We start from the raw sequence: 24311 nt of genomic DNA, 5'->3' as shown, positions 1-24311 counted from the left end.
GATGGGAAACCTCCACTCCAGCAAGACATCCTGGATGCCTGCATTAAACCAGTGTCCCTTCAATACCTGGGTGGATTTGGAACCCTGCCCCGCAGGAAAAGAGGGAATCTGGAAGAACCTGATCCACCCCTGCATGAGGATCCCCTCGGGGGGGAGACTCTTTAGGAGTCTGGGAGCCTGGTGCTCGCTGACCCACAAGGACAGGAATGTTACCATCAATGTCGGAGTGGATGACGTCAACAAACTGTGCATCACCGGGATCTAATCTGTCCTCGGGAGGTCTCCCGTTGAATAAAGGGCCCGCAGGGTCGAGACCTGGAAAGAAAACGGAGTCGGCTTGGTAGCCCCACGCCATGAGTCACCTGCAGCCAGGCTTTTGATCCCTCTCCATGAGGATGGCAAGTAGGCTGCAGGGCACGCTCGTGTGGGCCAGCACTCGCATTCCCTTCCTGCTTTGTCAGCCTCCTTTCTACAGCCCCGTAGCCTTTTCCCACAGCAGAGGCAGTGCCCTCTGAGAATGGCATCCAGACCCCATTAGGAGCTATATCTTGTGCAGGGCTCAATAACAGGGAGCGCACAGACGTGGGGACCAGGGACATGAGGATAAACTGGTTCCTCGGGAAAAAGCACCTGAAGGTGCCTATAAAAAGCAGATGCTATACTTATCCTGATTCTATTTTAAGTGATCCAGAAACCCCACTCAACCTTTCCTTCTTATTATTAATAAAACTCCTGTACAGTTTCAATTTTTATTCATATATCCTAAGTCATATGATCCACATCACAAGCCTGTTAGGGAGGCAGGGTAGATATTATTCCCATTTTGCAGATGCATGAACTGAGGTTCGGGGAGTTCAAGTATTTTAACCAGAGTGGCAGCCTCACAATGCAACGAACTCTCTCTATGGAGCTCTTGGTTTCATTGCACTGGGTTTGGCAAGCTCAGTGGGAAAGTATGAACCTCACTGGTCAGGCCAGGTATAAAAGAGGGATAAAAAATGGGTGTCCGTTCCTGCAGAATTAACCCACTCCATAAATGCCTGAGCTGATTTCTTGCCCTTGGTCACTGTTAGCTGGGCATTCCTAACCATCAGCTGGAAAAACAAGAGTGCAGCTCCTACCAGATTCTGACCACAGCTAACAACTTTAAAACAATAACAGGAAAACACCAGAGGTACTCAAAACCCTGCTTACTAGAAACCTACCTGGAGTGAAGAATGTTTCAAGGGATGTTTCAAAATTTTTAACCTATCGGGGCACCTGGGTGGCTCAGTCAGTAAAGCGTCTGACTTCAGCTCAGGTCATAATCTCACAGTTCGTGAGTTCGAGCCCCGCGTCGGGATCTGTGCTGACAGCTCAGAGCCTGGAGCTGCTTCAGATTCTGTGTCTCCCTCTTTCTCTGCCCCTCCCCTGTTCACGCTCTGTCTCTGTCTCAAAAATAAATAAATATTGGGGGCGCCTGGGTGGCGCAGTCGGTTAAGCGTCCGACTTCAGCCAGGTCACGATCTTGCGGTCCGTGAGTTCGAGCCCCGCGTCAGGCGCTGGGCTGATGGCTCAGAGCCTGGAGCCTGTTTCCGATTCTGTGTCTCCCTCTCTCTCTGCCCCTCCCCCGTTCATGCTCTGTCTCTCTCTGTCCCAAAAATAAATAAACGTTGAAAAAAAATAAATAAATAAATATTAAAAAAATTTTTAACAAAATTTTTAACCTATTAAAGACATTTTAAATTTTGTTTTTAATGTTTTTTTTTTTATTTTTGGGACAGAGGGAGACAGAGCGTGAGCAGGGGAGGGGCAGAGAGAGAAGGAGACAGAGAATCTGAAACAGGCTCCAGGCTCTGAGCTGTCAGCACAGAGCCCAATGCAGGACTTGAACCCACGAACTGTGACCTGAGCCAAAGTCGGACACTTAACTGTGCCACCCAGGCGCCCCCTGTGAAAGACATTTTAAAAAGCATCTTCCATCCCCTGGGGTTAGATATAAAATCCAAGAGGTAGCATTCTTGCCTCGACTTCCCTGGTTCTAGCCTCAATCTTTCTATTTCTCCTCTGCCAACACTTTGCTTCCTTGAGGCTTGTCTTTATCTGCCTCCTTTCCTTATCTTTCTCTTCCCCACCCCTCCAGCTTTTCTTCTTCCTTGGTCGGTTCTCAACTGAAACTGATGTGAGATGGATGAACACCCAGACACCCAAGTCGTCAGGACATTCTCAACACAGCATGAGACACTCATAATCTTGGAAAGAGTTTGCTCAGGAAGCCGTTCTGGTCTAAGGAAATGAACAGTCAGAGCCCCAGTTTGTAGCAACCTCCGGATCTATAGCAGATAAATTGGTTTACTATATAACATTCAAACCAGGGCAAATTTGAGAGTGATGAGGGCACTATTGACAATTATGTCAGGACAGAAGGCACAAATGGAGACAGGGATAGTGAGCTTGGATATATGATCACCTTAGTGACAATTCGTAGCAAATAATCAGCTTACAATGTCAGCCAAAAATCACAGTTACAGTGCCCAATAAGCGATATATTTTGTGTGGACAGAGACCATTGGAGTCAGACAGATGTGACGTGGGGCCCCAAACCTAGCACCAACCAGCTGTATGACCTTAGGCAGGTCACTTTACTTCTCTGAGCCTCAGTTTTTTTTAATCTGCAAACTGGAGGTGGAATCAATGGCTACCTCAGAAGACATATAAAAGGACTCCTAGATCTGAATCCAGAACATTTTGAGATTATTATAGACTAGAAACAAAATGAGAAAATGGAGCTCTTTCTTATTGCCTAAAGATCACCAAGAAAGTGTCTAGATAGTGCTCATTGGCTTTTATTTTTTTAATTTTTTTTTAAATTTTTTTTTAACGTTTATTTATTTTTGAGACAGAGAGAGACAGAGCATGAACGGGGGAGGGTCAGAGAGAGGGAGACACAGAATCTGAAACAGGCTCCAGGCTCTGAGCTGTCAGCACAGAGCCCGACGCGGGACTCGAACTCACAGACGGCGAGATCGTGACCTGAGCTGAAGTCGGCCGCTTAACCGACTGAGCCACCCAGGCGCCCCATATTTTTTTAATTTTTGTAATGTTTATTTACTTTTGAGAGAGAAAGAGAGAGAGTGCGCGCATGAGTGGGGGAGGGGCAGGCAGAGAGGGAGACACAGAATCTGAAGCAGGCTCCAGGCTCCAAGCTGTCAGAACAGAGACTGACATGGGGCTCAAACTCATGAACTGTGAGATCATGACCTGAGCTGAAGTTGGAAGCTCAACCGACTGAGCCACCCAGGTGCCCCTCATTGGCTTTTATTACAGTATTAACCAGTTAAAGAATTTGATGAAAGTCCTAGACCTCTCCCTGGACATCCAAAATATACCTCTCCCCAGGACAGACAGCTGACATTTTGCATGCAGTTTCAGGGGCCTCATATTCCCATCCCCAACCTCACCATGGACTCTCTAAGGCACCGCTGTCCAATAATGTGAGCTACGTATATAATTTTAAAATTTCTAGAAGCCAATTTTAAAAAAGTAAATAGAATTAAGGAGAATTAATTTTTTTATTTTTTTTAATTTTATTTATTGATTTGAGAGAGAGAGAGCCTGTGAGCAAGGGAGAGGGGCAGAGGGAGAGAGAGAATCTTAAGCAGGCTCCATGTTCAGCACAGGGCCTGACTCGGGACTCAATCCGATGACACTGCGGTCGTGACCTGAGCCAAAATCAGTTGGACGCTCAACCAACTGAGCCACCCAGGCACCCAGAGGAGAATTAATTTTAAGAATACATTGTATCTAACCCATTTTATTTAACCTAGCATATCTAAAATATTGTCATTTCAACATACACTCCATATACAAAAATTGAGATTTTTAATATCCTTTTCTTTTTACTTAGTCTTTGAAATCCAGTGTGTATCTTGCACTTACAGAACATCTCAGTTTGCATTAGCCACATTTCAAGTGCTCAGTGGCTGCATGTAGTTAGTGGCTACTATATTGGACAGCATAGCTCTATGGTCATTTCTCAAAGTATGGTGTTAGTAGACTTCTAGGGGCACCTGGGTGGCTCAGTCTGTTGAGCTTCCAACTTCGGCTCAGGTCATGATCTCACGGTCTGTGAGTTTGAGCCCCACATCAGGCTCTGTGCTGACAGCTCAGAGCCTGGAGCCTGCTGTGTCTCCCTCTCTGTCTGACCCTCCCCCATTCATGCTCTGTCTCTCTCTGTCTCAAAAATAAATAAACATTAAAAAAAATTTTTTTAAGTAGACTTCTGGACCCCACCCCAGAGTGCTGATTCAACAAGTTGGCATTGTAACCAGCACCCCTAAGGAGATTTTTTTACACCCTTAAGTTTGAGAAGCAAATGTAATATATTATCAAGTGATGTAGGTACTTGGAATATTTTAAAATCCACTTATGCTCTGCCGTCTTGTGCTAAAGAAGCTAAAGAGAAATAGTGGTGCCTGGCTGGCTCAGTTGGTAGAGCATGAGACTTAATCTCAAGGTCATGAGTTCAAGCCCCACACTGGGCAGGGAGTCTACTTAAAATTAAAAAAAAAAAAAAAAAGAAAGAAAAACTAAGAAGTTACTGAGAAACCAGGAGATGTGCCTGGAGAGAAAAAACAAAATGTCAGAAGAAAGAGAAATGGAAGAAAAAAGCCGCCATTACAGGCCAGATAATTAAAAGCAGAACCATCCAATTGGGGGAGTTGGGTATGAATTTCATCCTTAGGCAACAGACCAAGTTCCCACTCTACAATCTGGTGAACCCAGTCAGAAAAGGTGGTGGAAGGTGAGCAGAGAAGGGGAACACTTCACCCCTGAAGCCGCTCTGGAGAACAGCTGAGATTTGACTTTGGGGATCAGAGAGGATGAGGAATCCGGAGGACATGGGGAAGTCATGGGCCACAGAAAATTGAGCTGTGGACCATTAGCTGAGTCCGGGCCTCGTGGGCCCAGAGTGGAAGGCAGACTGGCGTGGGGAATTTCCACGGTCAGAAAGCTGGTTACACTGCACTCACATTCACAATAGTCATGGGAGCAGGTTTGCTGGGAACCAAGCTGGGGGTGAGACTGAATGAAGTAGTGGTGGGCTGGAGCCCTCCAGGCCCAGGACTGGAGGGCAGATTTTGCTCATCTCTTCCCAAACTTTGTGGTTATTAATGTCAGATTGGTAGCTTGAAATCAGCAGTGGTGAGAGTATTGACCATGGAGATCAGCAGACACTAAAAATCAGGAATTTTTTTTTTTTTTTTTTTTTTTTTGGAGAGCTGTTCAGGTTCTTAACACACACTCAGGGAGAGTCCCACCCACCAGAAGAAGAGTTCCCAACAGATAAGGGACACAAGCAGATTCAAGCTACCTGTCCTTTGATCCCATAAGGGAAATGAAATTTTTTAAAAGGACATGTTGCATTCTAAAACATAAAAATAATATTAAAAATGTAAAAAAGTGCTCTGCCTCCCGAGGAAAGCAGGTAAATAAGATGAGGGAGGCCTTGGCCCCTGGTGTGAAAGTGAGAGAAAAAAATCCAGGAAAAACAGAACAATGTGACCTCAAGTAGCAGGGCTAAAGGAGACACCCATGATGCGCGCGCACGCGCGTGTGTGTGTGTGTGTGTGTGTGTGCACACGCACGTGTAACACAGAGAGAGAGAGAGAATGACTTGCCCAGGGGTACCAGGAAGCACATTTAGAAACAGTGGCCCTACAAGTTTACCTCACAAGTATAGTAGGTTTGAATCTCTTCTTCCTCATTCTCTACTACCCTCCGGATTTCCTAGATTGAAAATAGTTCTCTGTGTGTAAGAATGGATTCTGGGAAGGGTATGAATGGGGGGAGAAGACTTGAGTCTCTGAAACAGAAAGCCTCCCTCATCCCATCCTCTGTAGCTGTGGAAAGTTACTGGAGCAGTAGGCAAGAGAACCCAGCAAAAGAACCTTTTGTTTGGGATTTCACCTGCTGTTTCTGAGTTTTCATTCAGCTTTGTCCTGAAAGCTGATATTCAGAGAGTAAACCCCTCTATCAAAATTCCCGTCTCATTTTCCTATCATGAGATTCCAGCTGTGCCTGGGGATGGAAACATATTACGTATATAGTTCAGGCTATATTAGATTAAATGAAAGGAAGATCGCTGTTTGGACAGCACAGATCAAATCCCCATGGGACATAGCTGTTATTCCTAACCATAAGAGAAATAAAGTTACCACCAACCTTTTCTATGGCATATACAACTTGCTGAGTGTTTTGCACATATTTTATTAAATAATAACCTGAGGTCAGTATTATCATGGCCTCACCTTGCACAAAAGGACACACACTCAGAGAGGTTAAGTAATTGGAAGAGCTGGCTTTGAACCCAAAGACTTTTGTCTGTATCATGATCTCCCAGTGAACATCCTGCCCAGGCCAACTGCCCCGTGTCCATTCACAGGAAGCCTTACCTGTAATTCTTCCCAGCTGCCCATTGTACATCTTTCCAACAAACCCGGATATGTGGGCTCCTAGACTTACTCCAATCATATAAATGTTGTCAAGAGAAGCTCCTTCTACCTGGAATTTTAAGAGGTCCATCGTTATAAATTGTGAGGGGCCATGGCGTTGACAACATTTGGAGAAATTGCCTAAACTTGACTTTGAAGACACTTCTTTGGAGAAACATTTCTAAGCAACTTTTATCTATGAGCTCATTTAAATGTCACAACAACAAAGTAAACATTCTTCTTTGATTATACAGATGCGGAAACTAAGGCCCAGAGTCAAAGTAACCTGCCCAATGTCAGGCAATTGGGGAGGGGCAGAGCAGGAGTCAAACCAGTCTGTTCAACTCCACGCCTGTGCCTTAACCTTTATGCCATGGTGTCTCTATTCATGCTTCTGCTAGAAACCAAGCTGAGACATCTTTAAATCCCTCCCAGTTGAGGAGAAGGGCAAAGAAACATTTTGATAAACTCCTTTATCATCAGGCTGGCTCAGTTAATGAATTCTCCATGGAGAGAGAAGGAAGAAAAGGAAGGGGTGGGGGTGGGGGACGACACTGACCACAGTCTGCTGGGACAGCCTGTCGTGAGTCATTTTAATATTCACTTTAAGGCTGCGGCTTAAGTGGAAAGCTTTGTGAAACTTCTGCTGCCTCTGGCCACAGTGGCCACCTGACCTAATTCTCTCTGAAATAGTCCTGATATAAAGTAACTTTTTTGTTGTTGTTGTTGTTGTTGTTGTTTTTAATTTTTTTTTAACGTTTATTTATTTTTGAGACAGGGAGACAAAGCATGAACGGGGGAGGGTCAGAGAGAGGGAGACACAGAATCTGAAACAGGCTCCAGGCTCTGAGCTGTCAGCACAGAGCCCCATGTGGGGCTCGAACTCACAGACCACGAGATCATGACCTGAGCCAAAGTCAGCCACTTAACCGACTGAGCCACCCAGGCGCCCCTGTTGTTGTTTTTTATAAAGGGGGCAATTCATGAGATAGATCACTAAATAAAATTCAAGATCTATTTAATCTTTGTGAGTCTTCTAAAAATATAAATCATACACACACACAAATCTCTCATCAGACCATGTTCATCGGTTTTGGTTTTTGGATAATCTGGTCAGTAAATCTTAGGCTTTTCTAGGAAAAGGAATAGTTACAGAAGATGAGGAATCTCTCTACAGTGAAGCCAGAAAGCCCCTAGACAAAAATCTCTCTGACCTGTAAGACACCTTTATGTGAATTAGGAAAAGATGTCCCTTCCTGAGGACACTTTACTGTTATTGGTGGGACAATATCATAATAAATATATAGATCTGTGTCATGTACAATGACAGCTGTGCTCCCTTAGATGTGCAGTGCACAACTTGCACAACCATATCTATGGGCCTTCCCTCTAGGCGTTCCGTCTAGCTTCCCTGGGGCTTATTCAGGTTTTTAAAATAGTCCCTCTGTTCACTGCAGCTATCTCTTGGTTTTAAATCTCCAGATAATGGGCCAGCTTCAATTTGCCCCTGAATGATGTCAGAGAATGCTCTCTTACCAACACCTGGTCGATAAATTTCTTCAAGACTTCTGCTACTTTTCTGGTCTTACTAGAGGCGTGGTTATATATCACAGTTGTAGCTCCTCGATTCCAATCAACAACAATCACGTTCATGTCTTCTACGGAGAGCAAACTCTGTACCAAGTCCTCCATCCAAACTGGAGGGGAGCCTGTAGGTCGGAATCCATGGACAATAAAGGTGGTTTTCTTGGTCACATTCAAGTTCCCAAAAATTGTGGAGTTGATGACTTGTGCACAGGTCAGGTTTTTTCTGGTGTAGAGCATCAACTTCACATTTAGTCCTGTACCGACCACTGCACTGTGAAAGCTCAGTTTGGTGAATGAAGGACATGTTTCATCCGTGTCTGAAAATAAAAATTAGATGGCATGACAATTCTTTCCTTAGCTGGGCGTCAAACAAGAGTGCTGCCCTACATTCACTGGAGTTCCTTCTGTGCTTTACAGCACCCAGCAGGAGGCTGGATCTAGTTGAATGAAGTTGCAAAGTCAAACGTTATTCAGCACACAGAAGTAGTGACTTCTTCTTCAGCAGGAAAACCATTTTTCCAAGTCTTACTGTCCTTCAAGGTCTAATCCAAAAGTCACCCCAGTGAAGCCTCCTCCAACTCTCCCAGCTCTAATACTCTTTCATCCCAGAACTCCCCAAAACCTTGTGTATGTCTCATTGACAGCAAAACGAAAACACTTTCAGGGGTGCATAATGGATATTTACGTACATGTGTGTCTATCTTGCTGGCCCACTTCCTTGGAATGGTGTTTTGTAATCCATGTATCCCTCACAGTGCCCAGCACCTAGTAGAGGTCTCAGTAACTGCATCTGCATGGTCCAAACACCTCTTTCCTTGTCTAGAGCACCTGCCTGGGACAACAGTGGAGAACGTGATGTGCCTTGCCCTGACCCTTTCAGTAGCATCTGAAACAGTTGAACCACGGTGCCTTCTTGGACCCTATCCTTCTTTGTTCCTCAAGCACCATCTTCTAGCATTCATCCTGCTGAGTAAGCTCTAAGGATGGCTTTAGGAGAAAGGTTGGGGATGAGGTGGAGAAAAGCAAATGATGAAGCTGGAACATCTTGTCGTGGCAGAGTGTAAGCGAGTGTTTAAAAACATGCCACAAGGACCTAGAAAGCCAGCTTGAAGGGGCTTCTGCTGGCCAGATCTGGGATAATTTGAGCACAAAATAATTAAGGACAGTAATGAACTATAGACCTTCAGGGAAACAATGGATCCATGATTCTGTAACAAGCAAAGAAACAAGATAAACAAGCAAAGAAACAAGATAAACAAGCAAAGAAACAAATAAATGGAAGAGACAGGAGGACTCTTAAGGTATAGTGCTGAATGCCAGCTGGTAAATGTGGAGTGAACGCTGGGGTTGAAACTCATCATTTGGCAGCCATCATAATAAATTGGTTATGCAAGAATTAAACTGAAGAGGTGGTTATTTTGAGAAGGAGCACATGTTTATTTCCTTAAACTTCCACAGACTGCTAATGAGTAAGGGGAAAGTAGTAACTGTGCAATGGAGAAATGGAGCAACACCTTGACTAGGTTGTCAAACTAAAACATTACCATTGAGGGGCAGATGGACACATGTGCCTCTTGCTGTCGTATTCCAGTGGGGAATGTATTAACCTGAACCTAATTATGGGGAAAACACCAGACAAACACAAGATGAGGAATATTCTTTTTTTTTTTTTTTAAAGGACCTGTAGGAGCTGGGTGTGATGTAGCTGTGGCCAGGCTGCCAGGGAAGGGGGCTTATGGCACCAAAAAAAAAAAAAAATTTTTTTCAAGAAAAAAAGTTTTAAAAATTAAAAATAAAAAAGGCCTCTATTCTTAAAAAAGATCAATGTCATAAATGACAAAGAAAGACTGTGGAAATGCTCTAGATTAGAGGAGGCTGAAGAGGTAGGATGATGAGTAAGTGCAATTATCTGGTCTTAGACTGGATCCTGCCATGGAAGAAAAAAATTGCTATACAAGAAATTATTGGGTCAATTGACAAAATGGGGCTATGAACACTAAATCAGATAAAATTATGGTATTGGTGTTACATTAATTGAGGTTGATAACTATATAGTGGTTTTGTAGGAGAAAATCTGAATTCTTAGGAAATACAACTAAAGTGTTTATCTATAACTAAATGGCCAACTTATTCTCAAATGGCTCAGAAAAAAAAAATTAGAGGCAAAGAGAGACAGTAAATGATAAAGCATTTGTAGCAAAATGTTAGCAGTGGGTGAGTCCATGTAAAGGATTATTGGTGTTCTGTGTATTTTTAAAAAGTTCTTATAGCTTTTCTGTAAGTTTAAAATTATTTTCAAAGAAAAGCTTAAATAAAAGGGAAAAAGAAAGGGCAAGAGCCGTATCAGTAGCATGCAAAGCAGGAGGGAGGTTGCGAGTTCTGATATGAGAAAATGAAGGTAGGCAAGAATGCTTAAATCTGCTTGAAAGGGAACAGGAAGTTGGAAATAAACTAAAGATCAAGATGCAACTTGAAAGAGGAGTTAGGAAGGAAGGAGGGCTTTGGGGTCCTTGAGTACTGAAATAAAGTGTTACTTTTGCAACATTGTATAAGGCGGTGATCATGAATCTCAATCAAATGAAAGCTCAGGTCAACATTGGCATGCAGACCCAACAATATGATGTTTGAGAAAACTGTGGTTTGTTTGTTTTTTTTTTTTTTTTAATTACAAAAACGATTTAAAACTATTAGGGCACACTCTCCTACATCCTACTTGGCCGAGAGAGAAGAGTCCAGAAGGAGGTGAAGTGGAGCAACAAACAGTCCCTAGGTGCAAGTTGGAGATGGTCCTTTAGCTATTCAGTAGAGGGGGCAAGGTCCTATGGATGACCATTCTTCGTGGGAGGGCATAGAAGAAGAAGACTATTGACTTGCGACTGGCCAAAAGGAGACAGGAGTACCTTGGGAAACACCTGCTGTGTCTTCCTCCAGTAGAAATTTAAGAACCATTTGCCCTGGGCCCTTATTCTCAGTCAATCTATACTTACATACCCAGGAATTGCTCTTCCCTCATTCTGAGCCTCAGAACAGACTTCATCCTGGCATCTCTGCCCTTTCTTTCTTTCTTTTTTTTTTAATGCTTATTTTTGAGAGAGAGAGAGAGAGAGAGAGAGAGAGAGAGAGAGAGAGAGTGACCAGGAGAGGGGCAGAGAGAGAGGGAGACAGAATCCAAAGCAGGCTTCAGGCTCTGAGCTGTCAGCACAGAGCCCGATGCGGGGCTCTAATTCACAAACTGTGAGATCATGATCTTAGCCAAAGTTGGACGCTTAACTGACTGAGCCACTCTGGCGCCCCTCTACCCTTTCTTAATAACCTGGGTCCATTCGTTATGCTTTTTTTTTAATGTTTATTTATTTTTAAGGGTGGGGGGGTTGGGAGGGGCAGAGAGAAAGGGAGACACAGAATCTGAAGCAGGCTCCAGGCTCTGAGCTGTCAGCACAGAGCCAGACGTGGGGCTCCAATTCAAGAACCATGATATCATGACCTGAGCCAAAGTCAGACGCTTAACTGACTGAGCCACCCGGGCTCCCCTATGTATTCTTTTATTTAAAACTTCTTGCAGAGGCTCTGGATACTCAGCAATGAATGAAGTGCCAACATAGAAGAGGCAGAAGAAGCTCAAATAGAAGGTTAAAAATTGAGGCTTTGAAATCCCTCACCCTAGAAAATACTGGCTAAAAACTGAGCCCCAAACTCACATATTCCTCCTTTTGCTCTACACTGGCAAGTAGTATATGCAGGGAGGCATGCTTACAATTGTCTGTCCTCCCCGCTCCCACAGCTTAATTGAGATATAGTCAACAAGTAACATTGGAGTAAGTTTAAAGGGTAAAACATGATGATTTGATATATGCGTACATTATAAAATGATTTCCACAATAAGGTTAATGCACCCACATAGTTACATATTTTTGTGTATGTGGCAAGAACATTTTAGATCTACTCTCTTAGCAAATTTCAAGCATACAGTATGGTATAATTAACTACAGTCACTATGTTGTGCCTTAAATGCCAGAACTTACTCACTCACCTATGTAAATATTTTCTCCATCTCTTGGCCTCTTTCATTTTTCTCTTCCTGTAGATTGCATGCTCCTGGAGAACGTGGACTGAAACTTGTCTGGTGCTTGTAGAGCAAGACCCAGAGCACATAATTGACTGTTTAATTAGTCATTTTACTGAACGGGAGGTGTCATGAGGTAGGGCTGAGCCTCTTGGTCTTAGCCATCAGTAAAACTGGGCTTTGTTCCTTGTTGTGTAACTGACTCACCAGGTGGCCTGGGGAAATCATGCCATCTTTCACTTGCCACCTACCTGCCCCAGAAAGGAATGCTTTCAGATTAATCACAAATGAGGTCATACTGGGGAAGGGAGAGATCCCCTTCCAAAGAAGAGATCTGTTTGTTTTGAGCAATATTAGGCCAGTGTGTCAGAAGTCACATATCTGAGTCATTGGAAAGCTCAGGTAAGAGTCGTAAAGTTTGGGCCAGAGCTATTTCTCAGCACATCCGCCACACCTTCCATGTCTATGGAACAGCTCAGCCAACCTCCTTGACTTGCTGAGCCTTCACCAGACCCTTTACAACAGACAGTTACTGAAAGGCAAAAAGGACAGAACAAGTGGATTTTTTTAAGATTTATTTTTCAGAGAGAGAGAGAGAGACAGAGAGGGAGGGGGACAGAGGATCCAAAGCAGGCTCTGTGCTGACAGCAAAGAGCCCAATGTGGGGCTTGAACTCACAAACTGTGAGATCATGACCTGAGCTGAAATCGGATGCTTAACCGACTGAGCCACCCAGGAGCCTCCGGAACAAGTTGATATTTATTTTTCATTTGCTAGAACCACTCTGACATCATGTGTTTTTCAATGCATGCATTGGGCTCTGGAAAAGCCCATTGTAAGTACTGAGTGAAAAATGGATTTCCTCGTTCCTTTCTCTCAGTACAAAATATTATAACAGCTTTATATATATTTTCTCTCATCCTCAGAAGAAATGTGCAATTCATCCAACAAGAGTCTACTTTCTCCTAGGTTCTGGGTCAGGCGGCATTTTAGAGGGAGAGTCAGGCATTAAAGAAGTAAAACACACAAACAAGTATGAAATTGCAACTTGTGATATATGCCATGTTAAAAGAGATATGGTATAAAATGAGGATTAAACGGGGAGTTTCACCTGGTCTGGGAATCAAGAATCTTCTTTTACATCATCGTGAAATAATGTATTTAAATACTAAGAATGGAAGATCCCTTTAGCAAAGTATAACATCATTACACTGAAGGACAAATTCAGGTTCCCAAACTATTAAGTTTTATTTTCATAGATTTTTACTTTTATTACCTAGACTTAATATTTCACGTATTATATCCTTCTTCATTTTTATGTGCTTTATTTGCCTTGAATTCCACCAAATAATATTACAAGCTATAACTAGACCGTCTTTTTGTTAGCATTTGCCTACCGTGTTTTTATCCTTTGTAACCTTTGAATCCCTGTGTTTTAAGGGATCTTTCATATAGCATCTAGCTGGGTTTTATTTTATGGCCGAATCTGAGAACGCTTTCCAAGAAAATACATGAGGGGCACCTGAGTGGCTCAGTCAGTTAAGCATCCGACTTCGGCTCAGGTCATGATCTCACTGCTTGGGTGTTCGAGCCCCACATTGGGCTCTGTGCTTACAGCTCAGGGCCTGGAGCCTGCTTCAGATTCTGTCTCCGTCTCTCCGCCCCTCCCCTGCTTGCACTCTGTCTCTTTCTCTCTCTCAAATATGAAAAAAATAATAAAAAATTTTAAACAAAATAGGTGAGTTCACGTTTATTGGCCTAACAGACATAATTGGTGTGGAGGCCATAGAAGTGCCTGGCTCAGATCTGCCTTCACTAGACCCTGCTGCAGGGAGCACGGCTGAGTCACCTGTGCCTCCGGCCACTCCACAGTGTTCACATGAAGCCGTGGCTCCCTCAGGCCGCTCCCAGCCAGTGACTGAGTACCCACAGTGGGGTACTAGAGCCAGGCCAGGCAGGCTCTTCTGCCTCACGTGAGATTCCAATAACTGGCTCAGACACACCCCATCAGCCTGGCTGAAGGATCCTCACAACTGTGCTGAGCTCTTCCTGTGCAATCCTTCCTCGCCTCCACTTTCCTGCATGTCAAATGTGCATTGTTGGGGAAAGGCTCTCTCTGCTTGCCCCACCTCCTTTGTCCTTCCCACACAGTTCCTCAGGTAGATCGCTCGTGTGTCCAGCCCCGTGATGGTGTCTGCTTCTGGGAGGACCCCAGCTGACACGCATGGACTTGATACTGTAACGCTATATTTTCTGATTTTAGTGCTTTCTTGCTTTACCATCTGTTGCCATATGGATTGCCCTGTTTTCTCACTCTGTTGTTCTCGTTTACGTACTCTTTCTCATACTGGGAAGATTATTGCCTGCTTTAATTTTTCTGGTGTTTACCTTTATAACTTGATATGAAATACCCACATCTTTGTTCATGGGATGTAAATGTGTGGACTGTAGGCCAGAAGCAGACTACATGCAGAGCTGCTCCAGATTCCAAACGTGGGTATATTTATTCAGACTTCATTATCCACCGGTGTGAACCCCTAGCAAGAATTCTTGGGGATCTGGAAGCTGTATTTCAGACTACTGGGGAGCGCGTTTCTAACTTCTGCCATGTTTCCTGCTGCTGTCCTTGGTCAACACAGTTGTCTTCCCTTACTCTGCTCTAGTCCTTGCGTTAGTGACAGACAGTGTCTAAGGGATGCTTGGGTGGCTCAGTCGGTTAAACATCCGACTTCAGTTCAGGTCATGATCTCATGGTTTGTGGATTCGGGCCCCGTGTGGGGCTCAGTGTTGACAGCTCAGAGCCTGGAGTCTGCTTTGGGTTCTGTGTCTCCCTCTCTCTCTGCCCCTCCTTCACTCATGCTCTGTCTCTGTCTCAAAAAATAAAATAAATGTTAAAAAAATAAATAATTTTTTAAATTAAAAAAATGATGATGGTATCAGCACACTCAGTACTTCTCCCTACTGATCCAGTGTCTACGTCCTGCTTTTCACTAGTTCCAAAATTCTTTTTAGTTCATCTAGTGATTCCTTTTTGAGTTTCAGAATAAATATTTAAGCAGCACCTGGTGGCTCGGTCGGTTAAGTGTCCTACTCTTGATTTCGGCTCAGGTCATGATCTCATGGTCTGTGAGATCAAGCCCCGTGACAGGCTCTGCACTGACAGTGTGGAATCTGCTTGGGATTCTCTGTCTTCCTCTCTGAGCCCCCGCCTCCCCCCCCACCCCACTCACCCACCACTTGCTTCTCTCCCTCCCTCTCTCTCAGAATAAATAAACATTTTTAAAAAATGTGTGTGTGTGTTCTGAAGGAGGGAACAGAGAAGGTGTGAAAGGGGACGTGTGTTAAACTTTCTTGTGTTTCTTGGTAGAAAATGAGGAGGTAGAATAGATACTCTGAGTAAATAGAACAGAAACTCTCTGTTTCTGTGGATACATCAATACGTAGAGTCTTAAATATTTATTTTTAAATATTACTGCCTTTTCAAGAAGGGTTAATGGGTAATATAGTTCCTAAGTTTATTCATATCCATAAATGAATTCCTAGGCCTAAATGACGACCTGGCTTCGAACAGTATTCTTTCCCCCAGGATTTATTATTTATTCTACTTTCTTCTTATATTGAATTCCACTCTAGAGAACTTTGTCCCTTATATGCTACTTGCTTTTTTCCTACCACACGCCTGAAGCATTCTTTCTTTGTTCTGAAATAATTTCCCCTGCTCATGTAGATGCTGCAAGATAACTGATCTGTTTATCCATTGTTGTATATACCCTGTGCCAACAACAGAGTCTGGCTTAGAGTTGGCACCAACAAACATTGCGTGAAGAAGCGAATATCAACCTGTTAACACATTATTCAGTCATTCAGAATGATCCATCTGAACGCTGCAAATAGTGTATGATGTCATGTTTATAACATAAATGGAGTATGAAGTGACACATGCATTATGACTGAAACTATGTAAAAAATATGTCTGCAGGTGACAGGCTCTGCAAAATAATCCGCAAACAAAAATGGGTTATGCATTCCATTTCTGATGTTCTCTGCTTAAAACTACCTAAGGTTATTCATTATTTTCCCCTCAAGAATTAATAACATTTTAAAGGAAAATATTAAATTTATCTTATTTGTGAATAGCAAATTTGTTAAATTGCTTTACCCTCATAAATATAGTTCTTTTTATTTATATTTAATTTCTAGTTTATATTTCTAAAATAATTCAGAAAGCAAACCTCTTTTTGGTTATTGTGTTGTTTTGGTACAAAGTCAACTTCACTCAGAAGTAGTATTAATAGAGCCTTTAACCAAGTAACCCAGAACATGTTAAACTGGTTTCTAAAGCTTAACCTCTTGTATTATTGTTTATTGGAAGCCGGAAAAACATGGCCTTTCCTCTTCAGCTTATTTTGAAATTCAATTACTCTGAAGTGCCAGTTCCTGTTAACAATTGGAAAATAACAATCGGATGGGTGATATCTCCTATCCAATGAGGAATTCAGACTCCTATGGAGAGCAGCCAGAGATAAGAGTAGAGTAGGATAGGATGTCAAAGAAATCTGGATAGAACATCTTCAGAAATAACATATTTGTGCCTGAGGTATTTTGTTATGATCTAATGCATGGTCGCCCACAGGCCAAGTTGGCCGTGACCATTTATGTATTGTCTATGGCTGCTTTCCTGTTATAAGGAAAGGCAAAGCTGAGTGATTGTAAATGTGACCAATGACCCACAAAGCTGAAAATATTTACTATCTGGCTCTTCATGGAAAAAGTTTGCCAACCAGGTCTAATGTCATAAACATAATACCCAAATCCGATTTGGAAGCATAGATTTTAGAGTCAGATCTAGACTTGAAGTCAACTCCATTGCCTCCTAGCTATGTGACCTCAGGTAATTAATTATCTAACCTCTCTGAGCCTCAGTTTCACATGTGTAAAATGACCATAGTAATGCCAATCTGTCAGGCAGTGCTCTGCTGAGCCATATTGAGCCTGAGGCAAAAGAAAAAAAAACTATATATATACTTATCAAAATATCCTCCCAGATTTTGAACCAGTGGGAAAAGTTTGTAAAAGCTCTGCAGTCAGTCAAAACACAGGACCATAGGGGTAGCTGAGTGGCTCAGTTGGTTAAGCGTCCAACTTTGGCTCAAGTCTTGATCTCATCGTTCATGAGTTTGAGCCCTGCTTCAGGCTCTCTACTGTAAGCACAGAGCCTGCTGTGGATCCTCTGTCCCCCTCTCCCTCTGCCCCTCCCCAGCTCGTTCTTTCTCTCTGTCTCTCTCAAAATAAATAAGTAAACTTAAAGCCATGATCATAGATATAGCCCTTTGTTATTCAGTCTGTTTATACATCATTGTTAACTCTCATAAACCAAACCACCCAGCAAGGAAAGGAACATGGCACAGGCCCAGGAATGGCTGGCTGATTGGAAATGACCTTTTCCATTATACAATAACACAGAGTTGTAAAACAGTCTATCTTTATTTAAAATTTTGATTTTTTTCATCATTGACTTATTTGCATGGATTTTCATCTCTCAAAGACATTACACTAAAATATCACTTATGCCAAAAAAGTATCACTTATCCAAATCATTTGTTATGCACTGTGAGAATGCATTATTAATGATATTCATATTATTATTTGCAGTAAAATATCACTTAAATATTAAAATAGCATTTGCACATTGCATTAAAATATCGTGAAAGATAAAATTTTTATTGCTTTAAAATCATAAATATAATTTATCTTGATTATTGAGTTTAGGTGTCCCTTATCCCCTTAAATTTTGCACCTGGTGAGTGCCTCACTGACTTTACCCTGATCCTAGCCCTGCTGTCAGGATTGTTGTGAGAAATAGACATGTCTATGAAGTATCTAAAGCATTAGCTGCAGGGTGCCTTGGTGGGTCAGTCAGTTAAGCGTCCAACTGTTGATTTCTGTCAGGTCATGATCTCATGGTCATGAGATTGAGCTCTGGGTCAGGCTCCTAGCTGGGCCTGGAGCCTGCTTGGGATTCTCTCTCTCTCTGCCTCTCTCTCTCAATTTAAAAAAAAAAAAAAAGAAGAAGAAGAAAAAGAAGAAGAAAGAAAGAAAGAAAAGAATTAAAGAAATAAATTAATTAATAAGGCGAGCATTCACTGGTGCACAGTAAATGCTTAAAAATTAATAGTTGTTGATGATGTGGAAGATGAGTTGGGTTAATAGTTGCAGGGGCCAAGGGCAGTCCACTCCAACATGGGCTACTTGGCATGAAGATTATTTTGAGTTAAAAAGCAATCAAAAAGCAGATTCAGGAAAACCTCTTTACCTCCCCCTCAACTGCCTAAAAAGAATTTAGATAGAAGACCTGTTCCAGGAAGATAGCTATCACCATAGATGACTACCTTATGTTATAAAGTAGGTACTGTAGACGGGGAGGAACCTAGTAAGACATCTTTGACCAAAATTCTTTCTACCCCATTGTTTCTGAGTGGCCCAGCAAACACGATGACCAAATATTTACTTTTTCATTTTCCTGTGAATTCATTTCTTCCTTTTGAGGTCCTAGACCCATACCTGCTTCTCCTCTGTTTAGAATGACATATATACCACATTTTGCCTGACTGTCCTTTGGAATTTCCATGTCTGTGTGGATTCTCTGTAGGTACTAAATTAAGTTTGATTTTCCTTTTTTTTTTTTTTTTTTTTAAGTTTATGTATTTATTTTGAGACAGAATATGAGTCAGGGAGAGGCAGAGAGAGAGGGAAACAGGGAGAATCCCAAGCAGGCTCCCTGAGGCCAGTGCTCAGAGTTCTAGACGGGGCTCCAAACCATGAAACCCTGAAATCATGACCTGAGCCAAAATCAAGAGTTAGACACTTAATGGACTGAGTCACCCAAGCGCCCCTAAATTTGATTTTCTTTTGTCTCATGTCATTTTGATTCTTGGTCTGGCTAGAAGCACCTTGAAGGTACAGGAAATTCTTGCTCCCCAACATAGTACTGATCTTAAAGGGTTGTTGTGAAGGCTAAATAAAATAATATAAGTAAATTGCTTAGCGTGGGATTTGCTAAAGCAAGTGCTCAGTAAGTGCCAATTATTTTCCTCCCATCATTTTGGAAGGATTTTGGAAAAGGGAAGCATATTAGTAAGAGTGCTCTACCTGGTCAGAGACCGTGGTTTGGTTCCGGCTCTGTCATTAACAAGACAAAACAAATAAATTATTTGGGCCATCCCTTTTCACACACTGAGAGATTGGTTCCTCATTCCTTAGAGATTTAGCTAATCTCTTGCATTCCTTTTGGACACAAAATTCTAAGATCTGCAAGCTAGCTGGTTTGAAAGGACATGAGGCTTCTATTTAGGAAAACAAATTTCCAGGGGAGTCTTACTGACCAAAGACAACCCAAATCTCAAAAAATTAATATAGCAAGAAATTAAAATTTTCTTTTAATTTTATTTAAAAGATCTGAACCTAATCATACTTTACTCTTGGAATTAAAACGTTGACCAAATGGATGTCTTGTCACCTTTATGTTAAGCAGGTTTTTTTGGCTTATTAAATATCCTTTAGTTAACATTCATAGTTCCATATTATGATAAGAAAAGATAGGTAGGATTCATTAGGCAGAGGGGGAAAAATTAGAACCTGAGGTCCCTGGGTGGGGAAAAACACATACTTTGGAACAATGCTGGGAGTATCTGACCACAGCAAACTCCCTCAGGCATAAGGTTCCTCTTAAGAATGTAACAGACCCACCTACTCCCCCTCAGGTTCTGCTCTGGAATTTGACTAAAGACCTAACTAAAAATAAGTAGTAGATCATAAAACTTATGACCCACAGGAATGATATGGCCATAGAGCGCCCTTCATACAACGGAATCGAACCAATCAGGATGGACAACCCAGCACCTAGAGCTATCAAGCCAATAAGGGTAGGACCTAAGAAGGAACAAGTGGGTAGAGATGGGAGGGCTGACCAGAACCTTATAAAACAAGGACCCTTGCCTATAGCTATGGGCATTCACTTTCGAATATCCTTTCTGATATTATATTCTAATAAACTTTTTCCTGCTGCTCATTTTGTGTCCTCCTCTTCCTTCTTCGAAGTGGCTATTCAATGAACCCCGGGTATTGAGGTAAAAAAATCCTGCAACAATATGCTACAATGAGGATGAATCTTGAAAACATTATAAGTGAAAGAAGCTAGTCACCAAAGGCCACAAATCATACTATTCCATTCCCATGAAATATCCAGAATAGGGAAATCTATAGAGACAGAAGGTAGATCAGTGGTTGCTAGGGGCTGGAGGATGAAGGGAGATGGGGACACAGGGGTGCAATAACTAAAGGGTATCAGGTTCCTTTTGGAGGTCATGAAAATGTTCTAAAATTGACTGGTGAGAGTTGCATATATCTGTGTATGTAGTAAAAATATTGAATTGTACACTTTAAATGGGTGAATTACATGTATGTGAATTATATCTCAATACAACTGTTTTAAGAAATGGTTCCTATAATTTCCAACTTTTCAGAGTGAAAAGATGAAGTCTTTTGGAGGTAACTGGGCAGAAGTTTCTCTTTTTGTGTCAATATCAAAACAAGCTTCATTTTCTTTCCCCGATGGACCTCCATTTTGTACCACTGGAGGTTAAATAAAACTCCCATTTCAGTCAGCCTTTCTGAGGAGGATTTGTGGCTGTTCCTGTGCAAAATAAACTACTCTTATGCTCAGGCTTAGGAACTACTTATAGCTGTTATCTTGTTTTATCTTTGCCAGAGAAAACTGTACTGGATAGACAAACCGCCCTCTTGATTGGAAGGACATCTCCAACCTTTAACCACTGGCTGTATTTATTTAGGATACAAGAGACTAAACAGACATTTGTTTCCCTGGATTGACCTGTTTCATCTGAGTCCCAGTTGGAGACAAAAGTGTGATTCCCTCTGATTGATCACTGACAACCCCACTCGTTTTCTGATGAAGCTTCCAAGGGATACTTTTGCTTTATCTTCAAAAGGCCTACTGCCCTGGAGCATGCTGTTCTGGTGTCACACACACTTTTCTAGCTTTTTAGTTTCTACCTGCTTTTGGGATGGATTTCATTTCCCACATTTCTGACTGGGGGAAAACTTCTACAAAAAACAGAGGCTTAAAAAAAAAAAAAAAAAGGCAGAGGCTCCTGACTCAGATCCAAAGAGTTGTCAGTGAAAAGAGAAGATGGAACTGTAGACAGAAATAACCCACTGATGAAGCAATTGTACGTGTGGGCAAGGGGAGAGAAAGTTCTGAGATTCTATGAGAATCAATAAGCACAGGTAGGTTCCTATTAAGCCTCTCAGTGTGGCTGGGTCAACTGATTAGAAAGAAAAGTATCAGTTTCTCTCAGATTTATGGTTGGGGAATGGTAGTCCAGTGACCAAACCCAAGCGATGGGCGTGAAATTCCACCTAATTTAATCTTGATGCATGGTATGTAGTCAGGAAGTGAAACAAGTGTGGCCCTGACTCACACTTCTTTTATTTCAAGTTTTGGGTTCCGGGGCTTGCTCAAGCAATCATTTCTCTTACCCCCCAGCATGACACAGATGTGCTAATACCTTCTTTAGAACTGAGGTCCACAGTCAGGCATACTGACTTGATGTTTCCTGAAAATATTTACTGAGACCAAGGTTAAGGGATACACTGTTGAGGATTCTGCATTCTGGGCAATGGGTACTCGTCAGTGTCTGGGACACAGCTCACCACATGTTAATTGGTGAAGCCAGCATGTTTCCAGCAACCCACACTAGAGCACATTTTAATGCTTGCCTGAAAACAATGTTCTGAAGTAATTTCCAAAAGTCCCAGAAATGAAAATCCCTTTAGGCCAGAAACTGCCTTGGAGAGATCAGAATATGAGTTGGACTCCTATTTTTAACAGAAGTAGAAGGGAGAGAGGGGAGTAATATCTACCTACCATGAAATTCTATTACATTTTTTAAATCTGGAAATTAATACTCTCTCTATAGATAGATGATAGATAGATAGATAGATAGATAGATAAAATAAATGAACTTTAATTAAAAACAAAAACACAACGGGGCGCCTGGGTGGCGCAGTCGGTTAAGCGTCCGACTTCAGCCAGGTCACGATCTCGCGGCCCGTGAGTTCGAGCCCCACGTCGGGCTCTGGGCTGATAGCTCAGAGCCTGGAGCCTGTTTCTGATTCTGTGTCTCCCTCTCTCTCTGCCCCTCCCCCGTTCATGCTCTGTCTCTCTCTGTCCCCAAAAAAATAAATAAACATTGAAAAAAAAAAAAAAAAAAACACAAAAACCTGTTCTGAGCCAGATGGTGAAGTGTAGGGGCCAAGGGCAGGCTGCCTCCAAACAGGCCACGTTGGCATGAAGATTATCTTCAGATACAAAACAATCAAAACCCAGCAGATTCTGAAAAAGCTCTTTACCTCTCCCCCTCAAAGCCCTAAAAGGATTTAGATAGAAGACCTACTCCAGGAAGAGAGCTATCACCATAGATAACCCTTCTGTTATGAACCAGGTGTGGTAGATGGGGAGTAACCTAGCGAGGCCTCTTTGATCAAAGTTCTGTATGTCCTGGGTAGCTCAGTAGGTTAAGTGTGAAACTCTTGATTTTGGCTTGGGTCAGGATCTCACAATCTCACGGTCGTGAGATGGAGCTCTGCTTTCAGCTCCGAACTCGGGTATGAAACCTGCTAAAGATTCTTTTTTCCTCTCCCTCACACTCCCTCTCTAAAATAAAAAAATAAAATAAAACAAAACAAAATAAAATAAAATAATAAAAATTCTCTGTGTCGCATTGTTTCTGACTGGTCCAGCAAACATGTTTACCAAACACTTAACTCTTTTTCATTTTCCTGTGAATTCATTTCTTGTGAATTCATTCCTAGACCCCTACCTTCTCCTTAGCTGAGAATGATAGATATGCTTCATCTTGCCTGTCTTTGGCATTACCATGTCTGTGTGGAATTTGATTTTCTCCTATTAATCTGTCTCAAGTCGATTTGATTCTTAGACCTGCTAGAAGCACTTTGAAGGGGACAGGAAATTCTTGCTCCCCAACAGAAACATTCACAGTTGACTAGGGCCAAACCTGGTGGAGTATCTCTTGTTTGTTTGTTTGTTTTTTAAATGTTTATTTATTTTTGAGAGAGAGAGAGAGAGAGAGAGAGAGAGACAGAACGTGAGCTGAGCTGGGGAGGGGCAGAGAGAAGGAGACACAGAATCTGAAGGGGCAGAGAGAAGGAGACACAGAATCTGAAGCAGCCTCCAGGCTCTGAGCTGTCAGCACAGAGCCTGACGTGGGGGCTTTCGAACTCACAAACTGTGAGGTCATGACCTGAGCCAGAGTTGGACTCTTAGCCAACTGAGCCACCCAGGCGCCCCTCTTGTTTATTTTTTACCCCAATAACTATAGGCAAGAAGTATATGGGCAAAATGCTCTCTTGGTTGGACATTTCTGCTTCGAACCACCAGCATTTTTTAAGAATACAACTGAGAAAACAAAAGAGATACTAGATTTCCTCACTCTCTTCTCTTAATCATGTGCATAAACATGCACATTCACACTCCACCCCCTTACTCACCTTTGTCTCCCTGTCAGAGAAGGAGTCTCTCTCTGTCTCTGTCTCTTTCTCTCTGTCTCTCTCTGTCTCTCTCTCTCTCACACACACACACACCAAAAATGGAGTTATAAATTATCTGTAGAGGATTTCAAGTCTGAGGAAATAATTCTCTGTTTTTTGGGCACTAAGCTATTTCCCCTAGGCAAATATCTACATAGTTTTATACAAATTTGCCATAAGCCAAAATATTGCAGAAGAGTAACTTTAAAATATATTTATGACAACAGCCTTAATTTAGAAAAATAGTTATCAACTTTTTTCCTTGGACCACCTGCAGCTGAAAAACCAGAGGGTTTGTTAGAAGAAATGCAGATTTTAAGCTCTCGCCCCAGACCCACCGAGTCTGGATCTCTGAGGGTGGTCTGCATTTTAAACAAATTCCCAGGCGATTCTGGTGCACACTAGAGCTTGCTAGCGATTGCTTTATTCACTGGTAAAATACGGCAAATATTCCTGCCATGATATCACAAAGGTTAGAGCAAAACAAAGATTTCCAAAAGTGAATGACCTATATTCTCTGCATTTCAGAATCACATCTTAATAGTTGTTGATTTTTGGAC

General features: G+C 42.2%; 1 protein-coding gene and 1 pseudogene across 3 annotated transcripts in view; one reads left to right on the top strand and one right to left on the bottom strand.

Moving 5' to 3' along the window:
• The window catches only part of LOC123611148, a 61550-nt pseudogene that overhangs the window by 26614 nt on the left and 10625 nt on the right, over positions 1 to 24311 (top strand).
• The window catches only part of LIPH (lipase H), a 45772-nt gene that overhangs the window by 18792 nt on the left and 2669 nt on the right, over positions 1 to 24311 (bottom strand). For 2 of the 3 annotated variants that reach the window (XM_045502707.1, XM_045502705.1), the window contains exons 2-4: positions 8010 to 8377; positions 6435 to 6543; positions 214 to 315 (exon numbers count right to left, since the gene is read on the bottom strand). In XM_045502707.1, coding sequence (XP_045358663.1) covers positions 214 to 315; positions 6435 to 6543; positions 8010 to 8377 — 579 coding nt within the window. Of the gene's footprint in view, positions 1 to 213; positions 316 to 6434; positions 6544 to 8009; positions 8378 to 12090; positions 12290 to 24311 lie in introns of those variants that run through there. The other variant, XM_045502706.1, reaches the window with a different exon arrangement.

Source organism: Leopardus geoffroyi, chromosome C2 (genome assembly GCF_018350155.1).
Source record: "Leopardus geoffroyi isolate Oge1 chromosome C2, O.geoffroyi_Oge1_pat1.0, whole genome shotgun sequence".
NCBI lineage: Eukaryota > Metazoa > Chordata > Mammalia > Carnivora > Felidae > Leopardus > Leopardus geoffroyi.
The sequence above is the reverse complement of the archived record's forward strand: the minus strand, read 5'-3'. Positions and strand labels throughout refer to the sequence as shown.